At 35.0% G+C, this 25,230-nt stretch overlaps 1 protein-coding gene across 2 annotated transcripts in view; it reads right to left on the bottom strand.

Moving 5' to 3' along the window:
* Positions 1-826: 826 nt before the first annotated feature.
* USO1 (USO1 vesicle transport factor) overlaps positions 827-25,230 on the bottom strand; it is a 73,842-nt gene continuing 49,438 nt past the window's right edge. The window contains exons 11-25 of one of the 2 annotated variants that reach the window (XM_081054836.1): positions 24,568-24,656; positions 24,002-24,156; positions 23,366-23,577; positions 21,915-21,935; positions 16,391-16,501; positions 15,827-15,945; positions 15,493-15,674; positions 15,089-15,210; positions 11,988-12,126; positions 10,776-10,939; positions 10,113-10,193; positions 5,435-5,533; positions 3,853-3,960; positions 2,451-2,666; positions 827-1,907 (exon numbers count right to left, since the gene is read on the bottom strand). In XM_081054836.1, coding sequence (XP_080910962.1) covers positions 1,818-1,907; positions 2,451-2,666; positions 3,853-3,960; positions 5,435-5,533; positions 10,113-10,193; positions 10,776-10,939; positions 11,988-12,126; positions 15,089-15,210; positions 15,493-15,674; positions 15,827-15,945; positions 16,391-16,501; positions 21,915-21,935; positions 23,366-23,577; positions 24,002-24,156; positions 24,568-24,656 — 1,908 coding nt within the window. In that variant the 3' untranslated portion in view covers positions 827-1,817. The remainder of the gene's footprint in view (positions 1,908-2,450; positions 2,667-3,852; positions 3,961-5,434; positions 5,534-10,112; positions 10,194-10,775; positions 10,940-11,987; positions 12,127-15,088; positions 15,211-15,492; positions 15,675-15,826; positions 15,946-16,390; positions 16,502-21,914; positions 21,936-23,365; positions 23,578-24,001; positions 24,157-24,567; positions 24,657-25,230) is intronic. The other variant, XM_081054837.1, reaches the window with a different exon arrangement.

Below are 25,230 nucleotides of genomic sequence, written 5' to 3'. Positions count from 1 at the left end.
TGGTGGGAGGTTGGAGTGGAGAGTCAACGACCAGCCTGGAGGCACAGAGATGTTTAGAAGGCTGCAGCAGCAATCCAGGCTAAAGTTAGGAAAACACCGCTTTGGGCTCCGGGCTGGACTACGCAGCTACGAGGCCTCCTCGTTTCGTCTCTACTCCAGGTCAGCCTGACTGACCGAACTTTGGCAAACTACCTGATTTTACAGATGTTTCTTTCAGAAAATCTTTGGTATTCTATTACCATATGGAAGTCTGATTCTTATTCCTGACCCATTTTTCTTTATCCTTATAACATTAGCCGGAAGTCACTAACTAGTTGTTCATTATGTGGTGTCAACTTTAGCAAAACTTCACATAGTCTGAGCTGGTCCAGTATGAGTCACGTGGTTCTCTGCTGGCAGGGGCTGTGTCAGGATGGCGGTGGTTAGGGGCGTGGGCCAGGGGCAGGGGCAGGGGCAGGGGCAGGGTGCTGCGTTCACAGGGGCTCGGGAACACGTCGCCATCTCCCTTTTCAAGATATGCCAAGACACTTCTTTCACAGGTTTGTGCCTCTTAGTGGAGTGAAGCCAGGAGGCACTTGATTTACATACATTTTCCTCCAAGTTTTGCTGTCTGGCATTTAAGTAAATCTACTTGTTTAAATGGAAATTATTCTAAAATTCCAACGCTCAATTTAGAAACACCTAAACCCTTCTCCAACCTCTTCTGCTTCTGCTCCAATTAGCCCCCTCCAATTTATGAAATCCTAATTATTAGTTCTGAAGAAGACTGCTTTTAACATTCAGTGATAGTAATGTACTTTCAGTAAGAGAACTCTTCTCACCACTTCTACTTACGTCACCTTTTATTAGGAATAAAATACTTGTCTCAAAAATCTGAAAAAAAAAAAGGAACCATGACCAGGGATTAAGTGAACATATCTATTTTTATTATGAAAACATTAATTTTTGACACATTGCTTCATTTGCTTTTTAAAAATCTATTATCTGACTTAAACCTATTCAGCAAAAATGCCAATAAATTATATAAATCATAGTTTGGGTCTTTTTCAAACTAGGAACATATGTTTCATGATAAACAACACTAAATCGGCGTTGCATGAGCTGTTAACTTATAATTTGTTTTAATGTTCAGTTTAAAATGAAACCAAACCCACCACGTTAATACACTGTTGCAAAGGTTTCTCAGAAAGGCTCCCGCTACCACTGTGTCAGCATCCTGTTTCTTCACAGAGGCACAGCATGCAGCCATACCCGTGTCAGGGACCCATTCTAAACGGTCCTACCCACTCATCTTAGGACGTTATGTCATCCCCCACCCCCGGCATGCCGTCTTGCCTTTAAGAAACTTCATATCTTTAAAAGGAAATCACTAGCTAAGAACTCTGATACTGAATTTAGAAACAATGATTCCGATACACATTAAATCAAATGTGTTAGTACTTAAAAAAGTCACAAACTCTGAAAAGTGAAAATAATAGACAAATACAGAACGTATGTAAACAAACCAATGAGCTAAGGCAAATAGCACTGCCACCACATGCCTTAAAATGGGATATTTTTGGTGTTTGACACTTTGTAAATTATATTTTGGGACAGTTCAGATGAATTTCAAAAAAGATAGGTGTTCTGCATAAAGTTAGAGTTTTGGGGGTTTTCAACATGGGTGGCATCATTTAAAAAATACAATAGTCTTATTAGTGAATGTTTTTCACTTGGTTTCTAAATTTTATTTTCTGTGGAGGTAAACCAAAGCACTGTCTTAAAACTCCATGTTCAAAGTTACAATATGATCTCTATCTTTCCTGGAGATTTTAAAGCTAGATATGATCCTGGTCCTTGCCATCATCTTCATCTTCATCATCCTCATCATCTTGGTCTCCGGATTCAAGTTCATCCTCTTCTTCGACCTAAAGGAAACATACACATTTAACATGATCAAGGTCTGTTCACTTCATATTTACTACACAGTGATATATACTATTGATAAATTCTTTATTTTCGTTATCATAGTAAGTACAAACCCTCTGCTTTCCTTGACTCAATGCTCAAGGCTCCCTGTCATTTTTAATATGAGATGAGACACAACTTGCTGACAGATGTCTATACCTCTCTACACACAAACCTGAATCAAACATGGCAAAACAGAATGGCACATTTAGATGCTGAGTCTTGTTATGACAGAAGAAATCAAATCAATTCATTCTCTAGGCGCAAAGCCCCAAAGAGAACAGCTAACAAAAATGCTGGAAACTGCGCCTAATCTGTATCTTAAGTTGATTTAGTGAACAGCGTGAAGGCGGCATAAATAATACCACATCCATGTACCTACACATCTACGTATTCCAGATGCAGACACGCAGGCATGGAATTTCCATGCTACACTACAGTTTTTGAAAATACATTAGAATGGAACGTAACGTATATCATTTTTGGAAAGATTTCAATCTTACTGGATGACCAAGTTCCTTGAGTTTATTCTTTAAGGAAAGCATTTTCTGATCCTGATCAGCCAACAGAACCAAGAGATCATCCTGCTCTTTCTTAGAATCTGTAATGTCCCCCTCGAGCTTGTTTCTCTCGTTTTGCAAAGTGGTGATGGTACTGTTGGATGAGTCCAGCTGCTCTTTAATAGCAGTTCTCTCCTCAGACAGAGCTTTAATTTCATTCTGGAAAAAAAAAGGTGAAAATCATTAATCTAAAATTATCGTGTTTCCCTGAAAATAAGACCTAGCCGGACAATCAGCTCTAATGTGTCTTTTGGAGCAAAAAATTAATATAAGACCCGGTCTTATTTTACTATAAGACCGGGTCTTATATAATATAATATAAATATAATATCAAACCGGCTCCTATATTAATTTTTGCTCCAAAAGACGCATAAGAGCTGATTGTCCAGCTAGGTCTTATCTTCGGGGAAACAGGGTAGTAATCACTCTCCTAGGGTTTTTAACAAATAGGTTCTTTCTATGATATATCACTGTACTTGTCCAAGCTGAAGAGTTTGGGGGTAAGGGATGGGGGGATAGGAGGTTCAAAATACACACACTCATCTAGCAACATGAGAATGTATGTTAGGCTACACATCAGAGATGGTTATTGTGAAAAACAGAGTTTAACATCCAAAGGAAGTTTTAATTAGTTACCCCTCAAAAAATCCTAAGAGATAATATCATTTCAGATAATCAGAGGAAAAAATAAATACACAAAACATTTTATAGCAGAAGTCTGGTTAGCATCAGAATTAGAACTCAAGTTCTAATTTTATCCCAACTTTATACATACAATTAAGTGGGAAAGAAAAATAGCTTCAAACAAAACCCATGGCTTAAAAATAATTTGACCACAATCCATAAGGAACCCTCACACATTATTTTCCCTTTTCCATTTTTCCTTTCATGCCTTTTATTTTTAATTACTACTCCCCTATTCCTTTCTTCATGCTATTCATTCTAACTTCTCTGTCACACAACAGACTCGCAGGATTTAATGTGCCTGTGTTCCTTAGCCCTGTGGAATGCCTACATGTGGCTTGTGTATTAGCCAAATCTATATTCCTTATTTCTTATTGTGATTAGAGAGTGACGAGAAACTACTTTCAATGACTTTTACTTACAAAGTACATTCATATACATTCTTATTTTACAAATTTAATACCATTATTTGAAAAGGCATGAAACATTTTCATTTGTGCCATCCTGAGTCATCAACCTAGAGATGGACATTTTGTGAAATAATGTTATACCCCATTAGCTTTCTTCACAAATCTAAGGATTTGAGAAACTAAATGAAATAAAATCAAATTTCCTGGAATGCATTCAATATGCAATAAATAAACGTTTCACCAAGATCAACCTTTAATTCTATAGTCTCTTGCAATAATGCCGCCAGTCTTCCTTCTACATCAGTAGTTTTTGCAGCTATTACAGTTTCACTCTCTCCTGGTACAGGAACTGATTTTGCCTGAAGGTAGAAATTCGGGGGAAAAAAGTTTCTTTAAAGTTATGATCAATATGAAATCCCAAAGGTGATTTAATTTTATTGCTATTTTGAAATTTTACTTCCAGTAACAGAAAATATAATTCCCTTATATATTTACATGTAATAAAGTGCACTCCCTAGAAAGATGAGCTGCCCCTGCAGTAAAGTAGGAGGCTGAGTCAGGAGTGGTGTGACATCAAATCTCATCAGAGGCTGAGGAATGCCGGGGTAAGCTGGATCAAGGTCAGACCAGGAGGGCAATCAATGAGATGGCTCTAAGGTAGCTATCACGTAGCATTTATAAGCAGAGAATATTTTTCAAGCCTTTTCCTCCTAATAAGTTGACGCTATCATATCTCAGAGAGACAGGTGGGGAAATTGAGCTGAATGCCATTAATTGGTGAAATGCAAGTATTTCCTTAGGTGCTACAGGAAGTATTCTTAAATCAGTTTTTCAGTTTTGCCCCACCTTTTTTCCCACAAAATACTGGGAAGTAAGGTGCTTATATAACACATACTTAAAAATGTGGAAAGGGCTTCAGAATTAGCAGAGGCCAGAAGAGTTGTGAGGTGCATGTTAGATAAAGCCTAAGTTGCCTTGTAGACTGTTGCTAGAAATATGGATGATAAAGGCAACCCCAGAGCTCAGCATGAGGAGGGCTGCACAGAAAACTTCCATGATCTTAGTGAAAATGTGTCTTTGTCATGAACAGAATGTTGGTAGAAAAAAATGAGACAGGTGAGGTCTCAGGTGGAAAGGAACATGTTATTGCAAAGTGGAGGAGAGGTGATTCTTGATAGAAAGTAGCAAAGAACTGGTCCGAATTGTGTTCTAGTGTTTTGTGGAAAGTGAACTTGTAGGAAATGAACTTGGATATTTAGCTGAGGATATTCCCAAGCAAAGTGCTAAAGGTGTGGCCTGGTTTCTCCTTGCTGCTTATACTAAAACTATGAGAGGAGGTAAATTGAAGAAGGAATTGTTCAGTAATAGGGAATCAGAACTTGAAGTTTAGAAAATTCTCAGCCTATCCCTATTGCAATAAATGACAAGACGTGTGCTAGTGAAATAGCTAGGGTACGGCTAGACAACCATTTATAAAGAGGTTGTTACGTGACTCATGAACCCAGTCAACCATGTGAGCAGAAGCTGGAACAGAGATGTGGTTATCCAGGGAGGACCCAGGAGGCTTGAGCCCCTGTGAATTGTATGGGTTGCCAACAAAGTTTTTGACAATTTTATACCAGCAGCAAACCTGCCAACTTGGACCGAAGGGTACAGAGATGGGATGAAATACAAAATATCACCAAAAAGAACCTACGTGACTAGAACTCTGGCTAGTGAGTAACCTAAAGGGAAGGTGCCAGCTGAAAAACTTGCTTCTTTTCCATAGTGGCTGAGAAACAATATCTCAACCGTGGTTTACTACTTTTCAAAAGAAAAAAAGAATTAACTTACAAATGCTTCTGTTTTCTGTAACAGCTCCTGCTTTTCTGTCTGCAGTTTGGTGATCTCCACAGATTGTGAGATTAACTGAGCCTTTAATGTTGCCATTTCCTAAGAGACAAAAATAGTTGAGCTGTAACATTAAAAGGCATTAATTTAATCAAGAAAATGTTTATTTACAGAAGAAATAAGAAAAGTATTTCTTTTCTTGGCCCTTCTCTCTAAAATCACAACTTTCAAGTTTTAAAATCTAATCCTCAAGAATTATTCTTGAACTTCAGGTTCAAGATGAAGAATTAAACACGTTCATTAAACATGTTCACCTCTGTGAAAAGTGCAAAAAGACATCATAAAGAAGGGAGGAAGACAAAGAGGAAGGAAGGGAGAAACCCACAGGACAAAGAGAGTAAGAGATGAGAAAAGAACAATAAAATTGGGGAATTTCAAAAAACGTATGGCGGTGGTAACTCAGCACACTTGAGAAAGTTGAAACCTAAGCTGACCTTTGAGAAAGCCAAGCTGCTACCTGACTTGCAATGCATCACCAACTACCAAAAGGCTTGGGAACTGGTACTGCCAGATATCTCTGGAAGTGTGGGTAAAAATGGGGTGGAAAACAGCAGAGCTGGTCAAAAGTCTGGTTAGAAATACCAGGGATCCTGTCCCAATCTCACGCATCATACAACTGTTCCTCTTAGCCTGGCCGAAGACAGAGATTTATTATTTGGAAAGGGCAAAATAGGACATTTTCAAATTAGGGGCCACCAAACAGATGAAAACAGCAGTACAGTAGTAAAAACAGGGAAATTAATAGAAAGTTTATATATTATTAATGCTGAAATTTCCAACCTTCTTGCCCTCTTCCCCCAAAAAAGTACCGGAAAAGAAAAGCAATTATAATAGAGGTTCTCAACTAGGAGTGATCTCTCTAACATTTGGCAAAGTGTGGACACACTGGGTAAGGGATAGGATGCTGTCATGTAAAAAGTTCTTTTGTTCTCTTAAAACTTCCTATCATGTACATACACATGTGGCTTTTCTTTGATTGCCTTTTTTTTTTTTTTTTTAAAGGAGGGCACAGCTCACAGTGGCCCATGTGGGGATTGAACCAGCAACCTTGGTGCTACCAGCACCACGCTCTAACCAACTGAACTAACCGGCCATCCCTCTTTGTTTTGTTTTTGCTGTTATTGAAATGAGTTATGTAGATATTGAGATTATGGACCATTTTGGTCTTCTTTTTATACAGTATTTGACTACATATTATAAAAACAAAACTATCATTTAAGTATTATGTTTAACAATCTAAAAATCAATAAAATAAATTGTAGAAAGTAAAAAATGAAAGGCAATTCTATTCTATAAAAATATCTAATGAAAGTTTCATTGGGAAACACAAAGAGTAAAAATTTTTTACTTAGGATTTACAAACTAAAGTTATATATTAATAACTTAATTCTTTTTAATTTTTTTTTTTTTTAAGATTTTATTGGGGAAGGGGAACAGGAGTTTATTGAGGAACAGTGTGTACTTCCAGGCCTTTTTTTCCAAGTCAAGTTGTTGTCCTTTCAATCTTAGTTGTGGAGGGCGCAGCTCAGCTCCAGGTCCAGTTGCCGCTGCCAGCTGCAGGGGGCACAGCCCACCATCCCTTGCGGGAGTTGAACTGGCAACCTTGTGGTTGAGGGCTCGCGCTCCAACCAACTGAGCCATCAGGCAGGCAGCTCAGATCAAAGTGCCATGTCCAATCTTAGTTGCAGGGGGCGCTGCCCACCATCCCTTACGGGACTTGAGGAATTGAACAGGCAACCTTGTGGTTGAGAGCCCACTGGCCCATGTGGGAACCGAACCGGCAGCCTTTGGAGTCAGGAGCATGGAGCTCCAACCACCTGAGCCACCGGGCTGGCCCAATTCTTTTTAATTTTAATACACTTCTAGTGTAGGGAGACTTAAAACCAAAACACATAATCTTCTTCATAAAAACAAAACATTGTGGACAGATATTGGAGACTAGTAAATCCTTAGTGACAAATGATTAAAGAAAAACAACAATATTTGATTGTAGAATCTCCTCGGGGTTCATAGAAATTATCAAAACAAGTATCCCTGTGTACAGTCATTCCTATCTCATCTCAGTGAGTCAGGACCTGTTGGCTAGTGGGGGGAAAAGGATGTCAGTCCTAGGTTAGTTAGGCTGTTCACTTCTTTTAGTATTACTCTCATTTAAAGAAACATACGTTCCTTTTATAAAGAAAAAAAGGAAGAAATAAAGAAAAGAGGAAAGAAAAAAATTTAAAAAGGGAAAAAACTAACGTGCTTCGGGATAATATACTAATGAACAATCTGATACTTTTCTAGGATTTTTCTTCCAATTACTACAATTATTTAATTCTACATATAAGTGGTTTCTTTCTCCTTTTCTGGCTCTTTTCTTGAACAAATACATTGAATTTTGGAAACAGAACAAATAATCCTAAAACTTACATGGAACTGCAAAAGACCCTGAGTAGCCAAAGCAATCTTTAGAAAGTTGGAGGTATCAAGCTACCTGGTATCAAACTATATTACAAGGCTACAGTAATCAAAACAGCACAGTACTGGCATAAACATAAACACAGACACAAAGATCAGTGAAACAGAATAGAGATCCCCAAAATAAACCCATGCTTATATGGTCAATTATGACAAAGGAAGCAACAATATACAGTAGGGTACAGACAGTCTCTTTAATAAATAGTGTTGGGAAAACTGGACTGATACGTGCAAAAGAATGAAACTGGATCATTTCCTTATACCACATATAAGAATAAACTCAAAATGGATTAAAGACATAAATGTAAGACCCAAAACCATTAAACTCCTAGAAGAAAAATAGGCAGTACACTCTTTGACATTGCTCTTAGTAATATTTTTTTTGGATATGTCTCCTTAGGCAAGGGAAACAAACAAACAAAAAAATGGGACTACATCAAACTAAAATTTTTGCACAGTACTGGGAACCATCAATAAAACAGAAAGACGACCTACTAAATGGGAGAAGATACTTGCCAATGATACATCTGATGAGGGGTTAACATCCAAAATATATAAACTCATACAACTTAATGTGAAAAAAACAAACACCCCAATTAAAAAATGGGCAGAGGACCTGAATAGACACTTCTCTAAAGAGGACATACAGACAACCAATAGACATATGAAAAGATGCTCAATGTCACTAACCATCAGAGAAATGCAAATAAAAACCACAATGAGATATCACCTCACCCCAGTCAGAATGGCTATCATCAACAAGACAAATAGTAACAAGTGTTGGAGAGGCTGTGGAGAAAAAGGAACTCTCATACACTGTTGGTGGGAATGCAGACTGGTGCAGCCACTATGGAAGGCAGTGTGCAGGTTCCTCAAAAACTTAAAAATAGAATTACCATATGACCCAGGAATTCCACTTCTGCGTATTGATCTGAAGAAACCAAAACACCAATTTGAAAAGATATATACACCCTTATGTTCATTGCAGTGTTATCTACAATAGCCAAGATATAGAAAAGTGTTCACTGATAGATGAGTGGATAAAGATGATGAGAAGATGTGAGGTACACACACGTACACACACGCACACACACGCGCGCGCGCACACACACACACACATACACACACACACACACACACACACGGGAATATTACTCAGTAATAAAAAAGAAGTAACCCCACTATCTGCAACAACATGATGGACCTAGAGAGTATTAATTTAAGTGAAATACTGCATGATTTCACTTATATGTGCAATCTAAAAAACAAAATAAACAAACAAAACAGAAACAAACTCACAGATACAGAGAACAAACTGATCGTTGCCAGATGGGAGGAGGGTTGGGGGTGGGGGGGTCTGAGTGAAAAAGGTAAAGGGGTTAAGAAGTACAATTTGCCACTTATAAAACAGTCATAGGGATTTAAAGTACAGTAAAGGGAATATAATATAGTCAATAATATTGGAATAACGATGTATGGTGTCAGGTGGGTACTAGACTTATCAGAGGCATCACTTCCTAAGGTATATAAATGTCTAATCACAATGTTGTACACCTGAAACTAACATAATATTGTATGTCAACTGTGATTTACAAAAACACATTCAATTCTCACTGGATAAAGAAATCTGTACTATCTAGTATAATAGGAATTTATAAATATTATAAATTAACCAAGTAGGAAAAGTTTACTTTGCTTTTTAACTAGTCGTCTAATTGAGATATACTCAAGTTTACCTCCTGTTTTTTTTTCTTTCCAATTCTGAAAACCAACATTTTTCTGGATAGAAAGGTTTAAACATCCAGTACATTTAACCAAGCAATTATCATGGTCAGTAAGTACATGAAAATAAAACGTAAGATTTTATATCTGCGTATTTGCCACTTATATTTATATTTTTCCTAATTGTTAGTTCACTGATATACAAATAATCTGGGTGAGATGCTGAGATCTGTTAACACCATTAAAAAATAAACACAATAAAAAGCAAAATACCACTACTGTATGATTAAAACAGCTTTTGGATTTTCAAATGGCTGTCATCACTATCAAATTTGCTTACACCTGACAAAGTAGTTCGAGATTAACGGAACTGCAGGGTGGTGATTCCGTTACAATTAAAACAAGACAAAATAGAACTTGAGTCAAGCTGGAAAATTACCTGTTTTAATTCTGCAATTTGTTCAGAATCTCTAGCTGAAGCTGTTGCTTCATTTGTGCCAGGGGATGTTTGGGATGATTTCTACAAATAGTATAGAAATAAACTATGAAATAAATTCAGTCTAAAGAGACAGGAAAAAAAAAAAGAAAAACCAAAACAACACAGAGCACATATAAGCTACGTCTTGTAGATGTTTACTAAAAAATTTCATACCAACATTTAAATTTTGATAAAATTTCAAGATAGCACATACTGTCTACAAGTTATCCATAGCTAATAAAATTATACTCGTACCAAATAATTTACTACATTTAAGCAGTGATCTGACATCATATGGAGAAAGAGCATAAAAGCAGGTATTTATTGAGTGACTGACATGTATTAAAAGAGCTTTATACAGAGTATCTTACTTAAGTGTCACAACAATGAAATAGATATTACAACTACCATTTTATGGATCAGGAAACAAGTTCAAAGAGGTTAATAACTAAGTTGCTTAAATTCAATTAGCTAGGAAGCACTGAAGCTTTTGACAGTCTGACACAGCTCATATTCTAAAATGTTAATATGATGCTTTGGCTTAACGGATCCAGAAAAATAAACAAGCAGGACAATGAGAATTACTCTTGATTTCTTACTTATAATTTTTTAACATTCACTTACCAAATTTTCAATCAAAAAGTCCTTTTCAGCCAGTTGGCTTTGTAAAAGTTCCCGATTACTTTTTAATTCTTCTATCTCTTCTCTCAACCTACCAAGTTCTTCTGGTTGAATGCCATTCATTTGAGCCCCATCACTGGAGGAGCCTTGATGCTGATTGTCTTTTCCTATTAGACAGACGTAACATTTGAGAAGCCAGCATAAAACTAAAGTTTTTTATTTTTTGAATCGGAAGATTCAAATGTAAATACATAATATCCTTAATTTAATTATTTTGACAGCACTACTGTAAGCATATTTCATCTTTGCAAATTAGTGTAGTGATAAAAATAGTCAACTGATGATACTTTCAGGGTCTCTGGGAGGAAAAGAAGCATAATCTTATTAAGACTACATTGCATGGTTTGGTGCTCTAAGGTGAACAATTACAGTAGTTTCAATTCCAGTTCTGTCAATTCATATGGGAGAAAATAAAATCCCTTAAAAAGGTCTTCACAAAGGAATACCTTTCTATACGGAGTAAAATAACTGACAAATTATTATCATAAAAGGAGCAAAAGATTTTTTTCCCTGAAAATTTTAGTCACCTTGATATAAATAAACTATGCTTCTAAGTAGCTAGCATTCCAATCATAAGCAGTATAGAATGATACTAGTTACAAGAATGTGAGCTCTTACCACCTGCCAGGCCCTGAACTAGACATATGTGTGTGTGTGTGCGTGTGTGTGTATATATATATGTATATATGTATATATATATATATATAAAATTTCATTTAATTCTCAGATGACACTGATGTTATTATCAGCTCAATTTTGCAGATGAGGAAATAGAAAGGAAATAGAAACAGAAAGGTTAGTCATTCTCAACTGGCTACACATTAGGATCATCTGGAGAGGAGCCTGTAATTGCTGATGCCTGGACCCAACCCTGACAAATTAAATCAGAAACTCAGTAGGGTCTCTGCATTGGTGCTATTTAAAAAAAAAAAAAAAAAAAAAAATCTCAGGAGATTCTATTGTGCAGCCAAGGCTGTGAGAATCAATGAATCAGATAATCAAACAGGTAGCAAGGAGGTTGGACTTCAAACTCTGATTTACACATTTGTCACAGTGATTAATTTAAGGTTAGAGAAAGACTAGTCTGTAAGAATAATCTGTTTGACTTCGTCCAGCTCTTGGGAACACTTAACAGTGATGGTTAGCTACACTTACCTAGCTGTACTTTAAGGAGATTATACTGATCCTTGTGTTGCTGAATCTGACATGCTTGCTGTGTGACTGCTGTCTGGAGCTGCTCGTTTTGACATTTTAATGTAGAAATCTGCTGCTTTAAGTCATCAAGTTGCAGATCCTGTGAATCAAAACATAATTCAAGTGTTTTAAATTCATACAAATTAGCATTAAGAAGATGAACAAATTACAAAATTAGAGATTATTTTGGGCCAGGATCTTAAAGTATTCAACACTTCCAAAAATCATTCAATAATTAAGCAGTAATACATTAGTATATACACCAAGGCCAACTAACATGCAGGAGAACTGTAGAAGTTCAAGTAAAACCCGTTCATAAGTCTTATGGCGTATCCTGTAATCTCATGCAGTTATTGGGGGTGGAGAGGATCAATTTGAAAAACTCCTTTTTATGGTCCACCAAACCATTTAAGAAATTTATGCTAAACTATTTAAGAAATTTAGTATACGTATGTATACACATACATCTGGATTACTTTTAACAATAAAAGAGAATCATGTACCAAAACATTTAGAAGACTGAAAAAAGAGCTTCCAACTCTCACCACACTAATATACCTAGTTGGAATTTGATCTATTTCTGTATATATTCTTCTAATTTTTTCTAATTCAAGTTTTATAAACTTGTCATAATCGTCCATATATCATTTTGGACATTTTACTTAATGTTCAATCATAATTTCCCCATATTGTCACATAGTTTTCACAATCATAATTTTTAATGCTCAATATCCAATCAGTAGATGCAATATATATATATTCCAAAGCAACACTAGGTTGCTTTCCGTTTTACTAAATTATATGGACCAAGATATATCATTACAATAAATATCTTGGTCTACATAATTGTTTTCTTGAATTATGGAGAATTTCCTTAGGATGGATTCTCAAAGTTTATGTAAACATCTTATAGCTCTTGGTGCTTGTTGCCTAATTATCAAATAGCATTTTAATTGGTGAGAAAATTTTAAATTAACATGTTTTTTCTTTTTTTATTATTAGTTTTAGGTGTACAAAACAATGTAATAGACATTTATACCCCTCACAGAGACATTTCCCCGCCCCCAATCTGCTACCCCTCTGACATCGTATATAGCTGTTACAGTTCCACTGACTCTATTCCTTATGCTGTACTCCACATCCTGTGACTATATGTATATTAAATTATAGTTGACATTCATTATTATTCAGCTTCAGCTTCAGGTTTACAGTGCAGTGGTCAGGCATCTACACCATCCGTGAAGTGGTCTCCGTAATAAGACGGTGTCCATCAAACACCCTACAAAATCTTTACAACTAAAATTAAAATTTCTAAAGAAGAGTCATTTTAGTAATTATGTCGAATTACTCTTTTCTTCTTCCAAATCATCCATACTCATCAGCCCCATGTGTAGGCAGCAACATCTCACTCCAAGTATTTATTTTCCATTGCTCTAAAGATAATACACTTACCATCTGGAGATGACTCTGTATTTGTGCTAAGATATAGATGGAAAATCCTAATATCCATGTGTAGTTTAATAATTCCAATTTGATCATTCAATGATGAGCCTCATTTACTGATTTGCTTATAAACTTGTAAGCTCAGACTGAATGCTAAATATAGCATTATATTTTTATTCTGGCTTAGAATTTCAATCTCAACAAACGGATTGTGGGGAAGAAAAGAACACATAAGCAGTTCTCATTTAGAGGGTCTGACCCAAACTCCTACTTGCCACACCTGCCTCACGCTGTGCACAAGCAGCAGGAGTTGGGGGTTGTGCCAGGAAGGGGGTGCAACCTGCCCCACATGGGCTGCCACCAAGGTACTGTTTTTAGGACACTGGAATTTTAACATCAACAATCTCATTTTCCAGATAATAGTACAGCACTTTCTAAGATTCCAATCAACATATATACCATGGTAAGAACTTAAATGAGAGAAAAAAACCAGGACACATTTCGAAGGAATGTAATGGTAGATTTAAGGTGCTTAAAACAATCCAAGTGTGGAGATTCCCTGGTATCCTACAAAGAAAATGTTGATGGTTTTGAAAATGTAGTTTCAACAAAACTCATCATTACTCACTCTAATAAATCAGCTCCCTCTCATTCTAACTCAATATCATCTATTCAGCTGATATTGATGCAAGACAGAGATCTAAGCATCATATTTGACCCTTTCTGTTCCCTCACACCTGCGTCCAATCATTACCAGTCCTGCCACTTTCAACTTCTTTCGTTTCCACATTCCTCAGGTCTGTGCCTCTACACTACACAGCATGAGCTTTAGAGTCCCAGTGACACACAGGAGTATGTGAATTCTTTTCCACCAGTCAGTGAGTGACCCTGGATAAGTTTAAATTTTCTAAATCTCAGAGTCCTCATTTAGTTTAGACTGAAGATATTAACTGTTGTAGGGATGTTCTGAAAATTAAATGAGACAGTGTTTACAATGTGCTTAGTGAGCACCCAGAACACAGTAAACAAAAGCTGACAACCATCCTCATTATCGTCACCATCAGCTCCCAGTTTCCTCCTCTAGCCCACCCACCACACCCACCTCCTTCTTGGGCTCTTTCTCTCTAGCCTTGCCTCGCAACTGTGTCTTTCATACAGCCACCAAGTGTCCTGAGTACATGCTAGAACACCGCCCGCCTCTCTCCTCTCTCCTTTTAACTAGCTTACTCCAAGTCATCTTTCTAGGACTTAGCTTCTGTTTGCTCCAAGGCCCTGCTCCTCCTTTGCTAAATTAGGTGCCTCTCAGTGCTGCCATAAAGCTTTGATTATCGCTAGACTTAACATGTTATAATAGCCATACGTGTACCACAATAATCCATTTATAGGTTTGTCTCCCCATGAGACTGGAATACAGGAACATGTCTGATTCATGTCTTAGTCCACAATATCCTGCATAAGCTTAAAACATATTAAACTCTCGGTTGAATACTCAGATGCTCATTATTTAGGAAAATAGTGAGTTTTACTTTCTGTATCCTCTTGCATTTGAAATGCCAGGAAAAAGTCTTCCCTACAGTAGAAACGTATCAAGAGAGTGTATACAATTTATCAGTACATACTTGCTCTCGAATCACATTTTTGTAGTGAGTCACAATACTGTCATGCTGCTCTAGTGTTTTTTTCACCTCTTCTTCTTTTTTATCTTCTTCACTGGACTTATAAATAGCCTTAGTTATTACACCTATAAAAGAAAGCTTATTTAAAATGTATTTTAAACACTTAAAATACTATTTTATTAAGACTTAAGCAGGAAAGACATATGGCCTAACTTGCATGAGAGATAAGAAATAATCCTTCCAATCTTATCGAATGCCAAAAGCACTTCAATGGGCTACAGACCAAGAGCTAGGGAAAAACCTGACTTTTAGGCTTAGCATATAATCTGCAGGTGTCCAGAATATTCATATGCGATATACTCATAGGTACTTTCTAATGAATACCAACATAAATGTTCTTGTCTTACCTTCAAGTTCTTTTACCAGCTTCGTAAACTCATGATCAAATATCATGTATTCTGGGCTGGGAAAGTTGGGCTGGGGCTTCTGAGATGCTCTGGAATACAACTCATGTTTGCTAATAAATCCTAGTTTCTCTATGAAATTCTCTTTGCCAATCCTCTTCTCTATTAGTTGTTTTAGTTTCTCTCTACAGAGACAAGTATATTGAGATGTTTAAGAAAAAGTCATAACAAAACATGAAAGCTTGGTCTGCATTATACTTTGGCAGAAAAAAATTGATCATGATCTCTTGATGACATTAACAAGTCCTTTTTACTCTAACATTTTCCCTTTACTTACTTCATGTAGTTCTCCAGTGAGTTATCATTGAAATAAATCGAAATGCCCAACAGAAGGGCACATAAGCCTTGGACCAACTGCTCTTCTTCTCCAAGGTTTTCTGCAATTTGTCCTGTAAGCTGAAATTTTTGTTAAGGAGACTAATGATTCATTATATCTAGAGTACTTTATTTTATAATTGGAATCTGACATATATTTTATGTAAAAGTTTCTGGAAGAAATTCCATATGTAGTCTAAGCCAGCAAAACACAAAAAATAGTACATACACACACACACACACACACACACACAGAGCTAGCTTAAGTAAGCACCATTACCACCTTAACAATTTATTTTTATTTTAGTATTATTATTATTTTTTAAATTTTAAACTTCAGCCAGCCATGTTAAGTACCAGCTAGGATAGGTTGGACTGTGCTGTGGTACCACCATAGTAGTTTAAAAAGTTCAAACACAAATAAAGAGAATTTCAATATTTGCTGCACAGAGCCATCTCTAATTGAGAGGAAGAAATAAAGAAATAATAAATACTTACATGTATCTTACTACAATATAAAGGATACAAAAGGAACATTGGCTGAATTGTGAAGAAAATGTGTTACTGCAATGGGACAGTTGCTTAGCCAGGTGCAAAGCAACATCAGTAATCCAATTCTTGTCTGTATTTTGCTTCCCTGCAACAGATAAAGTGGCAGAAATCTCATTTTATTTTTTTTTTCAAACTTAAAGTTGTCCTAAGATTCCTCCCCATTTGCATAAAATGATATTTAACCTCTCATAAAAGACGTGTCAGGAATCCAGATTTAAAAAACTGAACGAGAGAATGCATTTTTGTGTCCTCTATGGGCTGCACTTCATATAATGAACAGAGAGCAGAAATTAGAATTGTTTTATGTTCATAAGTATATGTCAAGTTACCTAAAATATTATTAATGGAAAAACCTAGTCAGCTAAGAAGGAAATGTATGATAATGATGCGGATGCTTTAAAAAATGTATCAATCCTAAATCACTTTACAAAATAATAAATTTGCCAGGCAAATTTATGTTTCAATCAAAATTAAAAAAAAACAAGTTCCTGATAAAAGGACAGAGTCTATCGTCTTCAAAAACCCATCGAGACAAATACAAAGAAATTATCTCCTGAATTATTTAGTCAAATTCCATTACAGAATATATTCTCTAATACAAAAATAAACAAACCATGTTACAAACTCACTGACAAATGGTAGATAAGGATAAATCACAAACACAATGAAGGAAAAAAACATTTATTTAACTTAACTAAGCGCCCCAAATCACTAACTATACTGCTACCAATTATAGTTAAACAACATTGAAATTACAGTTTCCTAAATTTTAATACAACACATTTATATTTCCTATGTGGGATATGGTCTTAGCTGATAATATTGCCACTGCCCATATTATATTATATAACCTATATTTTTGATTAAAAAAAACAAAACTTGTTTGAAACAAAATAATGCAAATTACTGTGGTAATGTATCACTTTGGTAGTAATTTCAGATATTATCAAAACGTAACTATTCAAAGATCTAGACAGAAGTGGATTTTATGTAACCATTATTGTGTTTTAAAATATTTCTATCACCCAGACTATTCTAATTTCATGAATGTTGATGTAACTATCTTGGCCTTTCTATAGTCTATTTTCAAGTATATCTAATATTTAATTAAATCCATTCAAATTGGACCTCTTCAAATGATTTGCCAAGTACGCAATAATTAGCATACATTTAGTTTACATGATGCATTATTTTTACTTTTTCCCTGCCTCTCTGTCATTACTGTGCCTACAATATCTTCATTTACCCAAATAAACTGAAAAGTTAAAGAATATAAAGTTATTTTCAATTGCTTATGTGCCATAGAGACCTTAAAACTAATTGCTCAAGTCATAAATGCAAATGTTTCATTGATTTTTCCATGGTTATATATAAAAAAAACTGTTATTACTTGGAATACCATTTGCAGGTACCAAATATACCTACACTGTATATACATGGGCATCTTATCAAATCACTGATGTCTGAGCAAACAAATATGGAATTAGATTCAAATTTGAATCTTCTAGAAGTATGCCGTTTGGGGTCTAACTGAAGGATAAAAGTCGAACATAACTAGTTAGAACCAGTTAGAAGGTAGAATGAAACACCCCATTTACTATAGCAACAAAAAAAGATAAAGTACACAAGAATGAGCCTAATCAAAACTGTATAAAGTCTAAATGAGGAAATTTTAAAAACACTCCTAAAGAACACAAAAGTAGACAGAAATCAGTAGAAAAGCACCATGTTCTTAGAAATGTAACTCAAGACCATGAAGATATTAATTCTACATTTATCTATAAAATTAATGTGATCCAAATAAAAAAATACCAACAGATTTTTTTTCTGGAACTAAACAACCTGGTTCTCAAGTTCACACAGAAAAACAAACACGCACAAATAACCAAGGAAAGGAAAAGATATGAAAAAGAGCAATGAAGTGATACTAACTCATAAATATAATCAACACATAACCATCAGTGGCTTGCAGATGGACTTACATTGGCATAACTAGACAGGTATCTAAAAAAGATCCAGGCATGCATATCTCATACAGTTCACTGAGAAAAATGGAACAAAGACTTAAATGCAACAACATGAAACCAGAAAGTATGAGATGAAAATACAGGCAAATTCCTTAAAACATTGAAAAGGGAAAGGCCTTTCTAACTATGACTTAAAATGTAGAAGCAATAAAAGTCTGATTAAAAAAAAAAAGCCACAAAAAGCAAAACAAAACACCAAGATCAAAAGACAAATGACATATTAGGAAAAACATATTTGCAACTTATCACACAGACAAGGGTTAAAGTCCTTAATATAAAACAAGTTTCTGTAAAAACAAGAAATGATTAACAACTCAATAGAAAAATGGGCAGATGACATGAAACATAGGAGAGTTCACAGAAAAACTTCAAATGGTGTATAAACATATGGAAAGCAATTTAACCTTTTAGTAAGAGAAATGCACATTAAAACTCAGAGATAACATTTTTCACCTTTCATCATGTGGACAAAAACGTAAGTCTGACAACACGCTGTCGGTGATGCTGTCGGGAAAGACATAATGTAGTAGCACACAGCAATCTTATTTCACTTAGTGAGTAGAAGTGAAAAAAAAAGTGAAAAAAAACCCCAAGATGCAGAATAGTGGATACGCACAAAAAACCCTTGAAGACTATAGAAGAAATGAATAATAGGAGGCGGGGAACTAGGACAGGGCTGCGGCCAATACTTTTTAATGTATATCTTTTTATGTCATTTTGGATTTCTAAACCATGTGTTAGTCATTTCAAAAAGATGTACACATATTTTTAAAGAAAGCTTTAATTCTAAGAGTGGCAGTATGGTACCAGTAAAAAGAACATTTGGTTGGGAATTAGAAGAACCAAATCTTCTACTGTCCTACCTTGTACACGTTCAACATGCTAGGCGGTCCCCAATTTCCTCATTTAGTAAACAGAGGTAGTTGGATTAAATTATCTCAAACATAGACGTTAGGAGGATACAGGATTTATATCTTGCTTCAAAAATTCAAGAGCCATGAAACCTTACTTAACTTTTCTTCCACATCCTTAAACAGGAGTAATAGTTAATATTTATCTCATAGAGCTGTACCGTGGATTAAATGGGTTAATACACGTAAAGAACTTAGAACAGTGCATGGTACACAGTAAGTGCTCTGTAAATGTTAGAAACTATTATCATCCTCTATAGCTCTGAAATTCTAAGACGCTCTACCTACGAGCATATTAAAAGCAGAACTAATGCCCCCCAAAACAGATGGTAGAATAAAGTTTGAACTGGGAAAAGACAAAAATAATTGCTGGGATAACTTCTTTATTACCTCAGTGAAATACAGGTGGTCCTTGCTTTCAAGCTGCATTAACAGAAATCCATGCGTAATGGAAACATGCAAAGTGAGGATATGTAATAATGCTCTTTTGTGCACATATATTATTCTGTTCAACAAACCATTGTTTATAATAGAGAAAAATGGGAGATAATTACATGTCCAAAAATAAGGAGATGGTTAACTAACCTGTGGTTTATCTATTGGTGAAATATTTTACAATCATATAAAGTAATGTTGATTTAATATTTAATAACGTGGAAAATACTTATGAGAAAAAATGCAGAATATAAAATGGAATAATGTATGATCATTGCTATGTAGATATACAGTACAGGAAAAACATAAAAGATTGAAATTTTACCAGCATTTATCTTTGGGTAGTAGAATGAGTAACATTATTCTCTTTCCAATTTCTATTTTTCTAAAATTTCAAAAATGAAAAGAAAAATAACTATAGTGAGCACAAAAATGCTATAGTATTTCTCCCATGTACCACAAAATGTTAAAAATAAGATCAGTCCAGCAAAAATACTGTTGAAGCTGCTCTTTCCCTCTAAAAATTGAAATGATCAGAAATTGGATATTAAAAGGCTATTAAAACAGTCTATGTCATTGCTCTCTGACTTGATGGATTCTTTACAAGATAAATACGTAGAACAGCCAAACAAAAGTCACACCCCACTTTCTGACTAAAACTATTCATTTTGTGTATGTTCACATATTTGTATGTTTATAGGCTTAAGTCAAGAAAAAGGACGTGTCTCTTCCCAACCCCTCCAGTGTGCATGAAATGTTGAGGAGATTTAGAAAAACAAGTGGACACTGAAATTGTAATTTCAGAGCATCCTGAGGGTTTAGTTACTAGAAATCACATATTTTATAGGATGGAAGAGAACCACAAACAAAATAATTGAAGCTGAAACATCTTATCTTTAACATAAACTATTATGTTTCCTGTATTACATTTTCTAAATAAAAATCCCTTATTCCTACTTTAAGGATTTCAAGTTTAGTTATTTTTCTACTGTTTATAAAAAATATGAAAAGTTAACACTTTAAACTTCTAGTGTTTAAAGTATTAAAATGAAGTTCTAGAGTATTATGATCAGATTCACTTTCTAGTGGTGGCCTCTGGGGATACAGAATTAATAGGAAAGGGGCATGATGGAACTTTCTGGGATTATGAGTATGTCTTACATCTTGTTTGGGATGGTTGTTACAGAGATACATTCAAATATAATAAAAAATTCAGATATAATCAAAAATCATCAGATTGAACACTTAAGTTTTGTGCATTTTACTGTGTGTAAATTATACCTCCCCAAAATTCCCTTTTAAATGATTGACATGTATACTTATAAAATACTTTTAACATATTAAAAACTCTGCAGGCTAACACTGCCAAGTATGCCTGTGTGAGTTATTAATATGTGCTAGCTAAATCATGCTCATACACAAGGACATGATTCTTAACAGGACCTCAGTTATCACTACTCACACAACTGAACATGTGCCCAAATATGGACATTAAGCTACACTCCTTTTTTTTGCCAAACACTCCACAAAGCAAGACAAATCAAAAACAAATACAAGTCACACTCTCCCCACACATACATCAAAAAATAATCCCCAATGGTAGTTGTAGTATATGGGTTATATCCAGAATAACCTGTAATATTTAATTTAAAATCTTTCAAGTTATAAAATTATACTTACTATTGTACATTTAAAATAACCTAATTAACATAAAACCCGTCACATTCTTTCATATAACTGATTACCTAAAGGTAAAATACTTAACTCTAGATTCGGCTACCTTTGAAATAGTTTCAGGGGGAGATGAAAGAAGCAAGCTTGGGTGAAAAAACAAAAAAACACCAAAAAGCCAAAACCAAGGAATTCCTGAAAGTGCAAGCATCCCCGAGGAAGCACAAGTATAGCTTCAGACTGTCATTCCCACAGTTCTTAGAAACACCACTACAATATCCCACGGAGGAAAACTGTACAGCCACTTATGACAGAGATAAACTTGCTGGCATATAAAAGTGTGAGTAGAATATAACTTCAAACAAGCAGTTAAAAAAACCAATCAGCACACCCAAGACAAAGAAAAGCCTTGCTATAAGAGGAAAATGCCTAAGCTTACACAAGTGATACATACCCGTCTGTCGATCTTATCACCCTGCAAATTATACATTAAAAATTATTCATAAATATTACTGCTTTAGAAAAATTTAAATTGAGAAAAATCCCTCCAATACAGTCTCTCTACAAACCCAAGCCAATAATTTGGGACAGTTCAAATCTTTTATTATATACCAATGCATATGTATTTTAGAGAAAGGATAATTTTATAGTACTGTGATGCCTTAGAGTAGGAAGACACCACTATCTTGAGGATTTTTAATTATGCATTAATTGTGATGACAATATTAGAGCAAAGTCTGTAGTGATGATGGTCGCAGAGTTAATTACTATTTGGCTTTAGAAAAACTATTTAGAAAAACTATTTAACAGACAGCAACAGAGTGTCAAGTATTAAATAAATAAGAATATTCTGGACGTAGTTTTTAAAAATCACTAAGAGATAAATGATAATTCAAAGATAAAATAAACTTTCAATTGAACTAAATCAATTTTAAACAACAAAGGGAGTTTTTAACTCCCTTTTCACTAGTTAATTTTTTAAGCTTTCATTTATACTTTCCTACGGACACTGCTCATGTTTCTTTTAAAGTTCACAGTAACACACTTCAATGAATGAAGTTAAAAACTCAGGAGGACACAGCACAGTATCAAAGGAAAGGGGTAAGATAATTCCAGTGGATAGAGCAATTTTAGACTTATCCGTGGTTTTACTCTCCAAGTGACTAAATGTCTACGCCTTTATAGTTCTGCGAAAGCATGAACTTGAATTGCTCGACAGCAAGTTGGCACGTTGGAGCAAATAATCTAATAATAGGTGATATTCCTAAATGCCATAGCATCCATACTTCAACGAAGCTTTGTTATTCTCATTAGGAGTCTAAAGGAATGCAAACATTTTCAGTTATGTTTTTCTCCATCTTACTAGGTAAATTATATGCCTTGGGATTTTGAGGATTTGAGAACTCAGTAGTATCAGGGCAGTACTGTTTAACCATATAAGCAATGGACTGGTATTCTATCTTTGTTTTCTGAAAGGAAGATGAATTGCTCTGGAAAGAGAAAGAGGGAGGTACACAGGTATGAACCACTTTATTCTTCCATTCCCTCTCATAAAGTGACCTGAATTAAGCTACTGAGCAGAGAGAAAATGACACGCAAGAACACTGGATGATTTAAAAAGAAAACAAAAACAAAAACAAAAACCACCTTTCTGTCGAGGACATATGTGTCCATCATGATGCAGACCTTATTAACTATCTGGCAAAATCATTCTTGTAAGAATATGTATTGCTGTCTCCTCACAAAACTGTTTCTGGTTACAGTGAGCTAACACACAGGCAAGTCCTCGATTCTCTCCTTTTTCTTCTGCATCTACTAAAGACACCCTAAATCCTCTTATCACTGACATCAAACCTTATAGCCCAAACCTTTTCCCCCTCAGAGAAGTTTCACTGGCTACTTCACCTGTGAAAGGATGTTGGTGCATTGCTGCAGTAAAGAAACTGGAGGGTTGCCAATACTGGTAGCAAGTTGAACCCGGAGCAACTGTTCTTTCTGGGTGGCGTTTTCTTGCAAGGCATGGGCGAGGGCCACAGCAGCACACCAGTTTGAAAGTGAATCAGTAGAAAACAAACCTCCACATAATAACTGACCAGCTGAGACTGAATTACCTGTTGCTATAAAGATGGCAGGCAGATGATAATAATATAAAAATGAATTATGTTGTTTTCCACACACACAAAAATAGTATAAAACACTATTTTAAATTAGTTAATTATTAATAGTAGTATACATATTAACATTTTTAAAAGTTTGTTTTTTCAAAACAAAATGAAAGATGACAATAAAGGACCTTGGAAGAAAAGCAGCAGAACAAAGAAACATGAAAACACTTTAGGCATCAAATCGATGATGGTAATGTTCCAGAAAATTATTATCTTAATTAATAACTACATTTCTAAAGCAAATTCAAGGAAATGCCATATTTTAAATATTCTACTACCTCCAGGGTCTTTTATTATTTATGATGTATTTTACTATTAAAAGCTTGAAAGACAATTATATATTTTTTAAAATAGAGATTAGAACTAAAATATTTACCATCAATGGTGGAAGGTAGAAGTGTTGATACAATTTCTCCTTGTCCTTTTTGGTTTTTATATAAGAAACACTGGAAACAATAGAGAACAGCACAGCGCAATACAAATGGCTGCCTTTCATTAACCATGGACATGAGAAGTACTACAATTGCCGGTCTGTTGCATTTAAAAAAAAAAAAAGAAGAGAGAAACATTGCAACCCAAGTGCACAAGTCAGTAACTAGTTATTTTTGTTGACTGAAAAACCATAACCAGAACACCAGCAAGTTAAGTATTCCCATCTCCGTTTCATAGAAAAGATAACTGCCGCCAAGAGAAGTGAACTGATTTATTTGCTCAAGGCATACAGTTAGTAAGATAAAGACGTGATATCTGAACCCTAATACCTATGTTCCAAAGACTACAAATTCTTTTAAAATACCAACCTATTTATCTTGTCAGATTATTTCTTATTTCAAAACACACAACTGACTTCTTAAAAAAACAAGATGTGCATGTGAGACATACTAAAAACCCAAAGTAAGTTTTCACTTCCTCAGGGGAATCTCAATATTTTCCTTTTCCTACCTTGGTGGGTTTGAAGGTGCATTTACAGAAGCAAAATAGTCTTGGTTTACTTGGCAGCCTCGAATAACTTCTGATACAGTATTAATGGTCTGTTAAGGGGGAAAAATTAGAGGAAGTTAAGGAACAAAATCTGTTTTCAAAAGAAGAAAATGTCATATCCTTTTCCTGTTTGCTTTTCAATATCAAAATTCAGACAACAAAAATATCAGTGACAGCGTTATAACCTGTAACAATTTCTTGAGATAAAACATTAACTGTAGGCCTCCAATTAAAAGTTAACACCTGACCACATGCATTTAAAATCTCAAAAAATTAAAACTAATAATATCCTCTAAGAGAATCTATCTTTACAAAACAAAAAAAAAGATGCTTTAAAATAAAACCAGAGAACAAATTTAAAATGCAACAAGTTAAAAATTCAATTTAAGGATGAAGTTGAAAAACCTCCAAGAAAATAGAATGAAAAGATAAACTAGGTCCAGAAAGTCCATCAATAGAGTTGCAGAAACAGAAGAGAGGAAATTGTCAAGGAATACAAAAAACATCTTCAGAACTGAAGGATATGTCTCTGGCTTGAAAGGGCCCAGTGAGCGCCAAAAATAATTGGAGGGAAAAAATGTCTGCAGTATAGCACACCACTGGTAAATGTCAGAAAACCAGAAA

The sequence above is a fragment of the Rhinolophus hipposideros genome (assembly GCF_964194185.1).
Source record: "Rhinolophus hipposideros genome assembly, chromosome: 1".
Lineage (NCBI taxonomy): Eukaryota > Metazoa > Chordata > Mammalia > Chiroptera > Rhinolophidae > Rhinolophus > Rhinolophus hipposideros.
The sequence above is the reverse complement of the archived record's forward strand: the minus strand, read 5'-3'. Positions and strand labels throughout refer to the sequence as shown.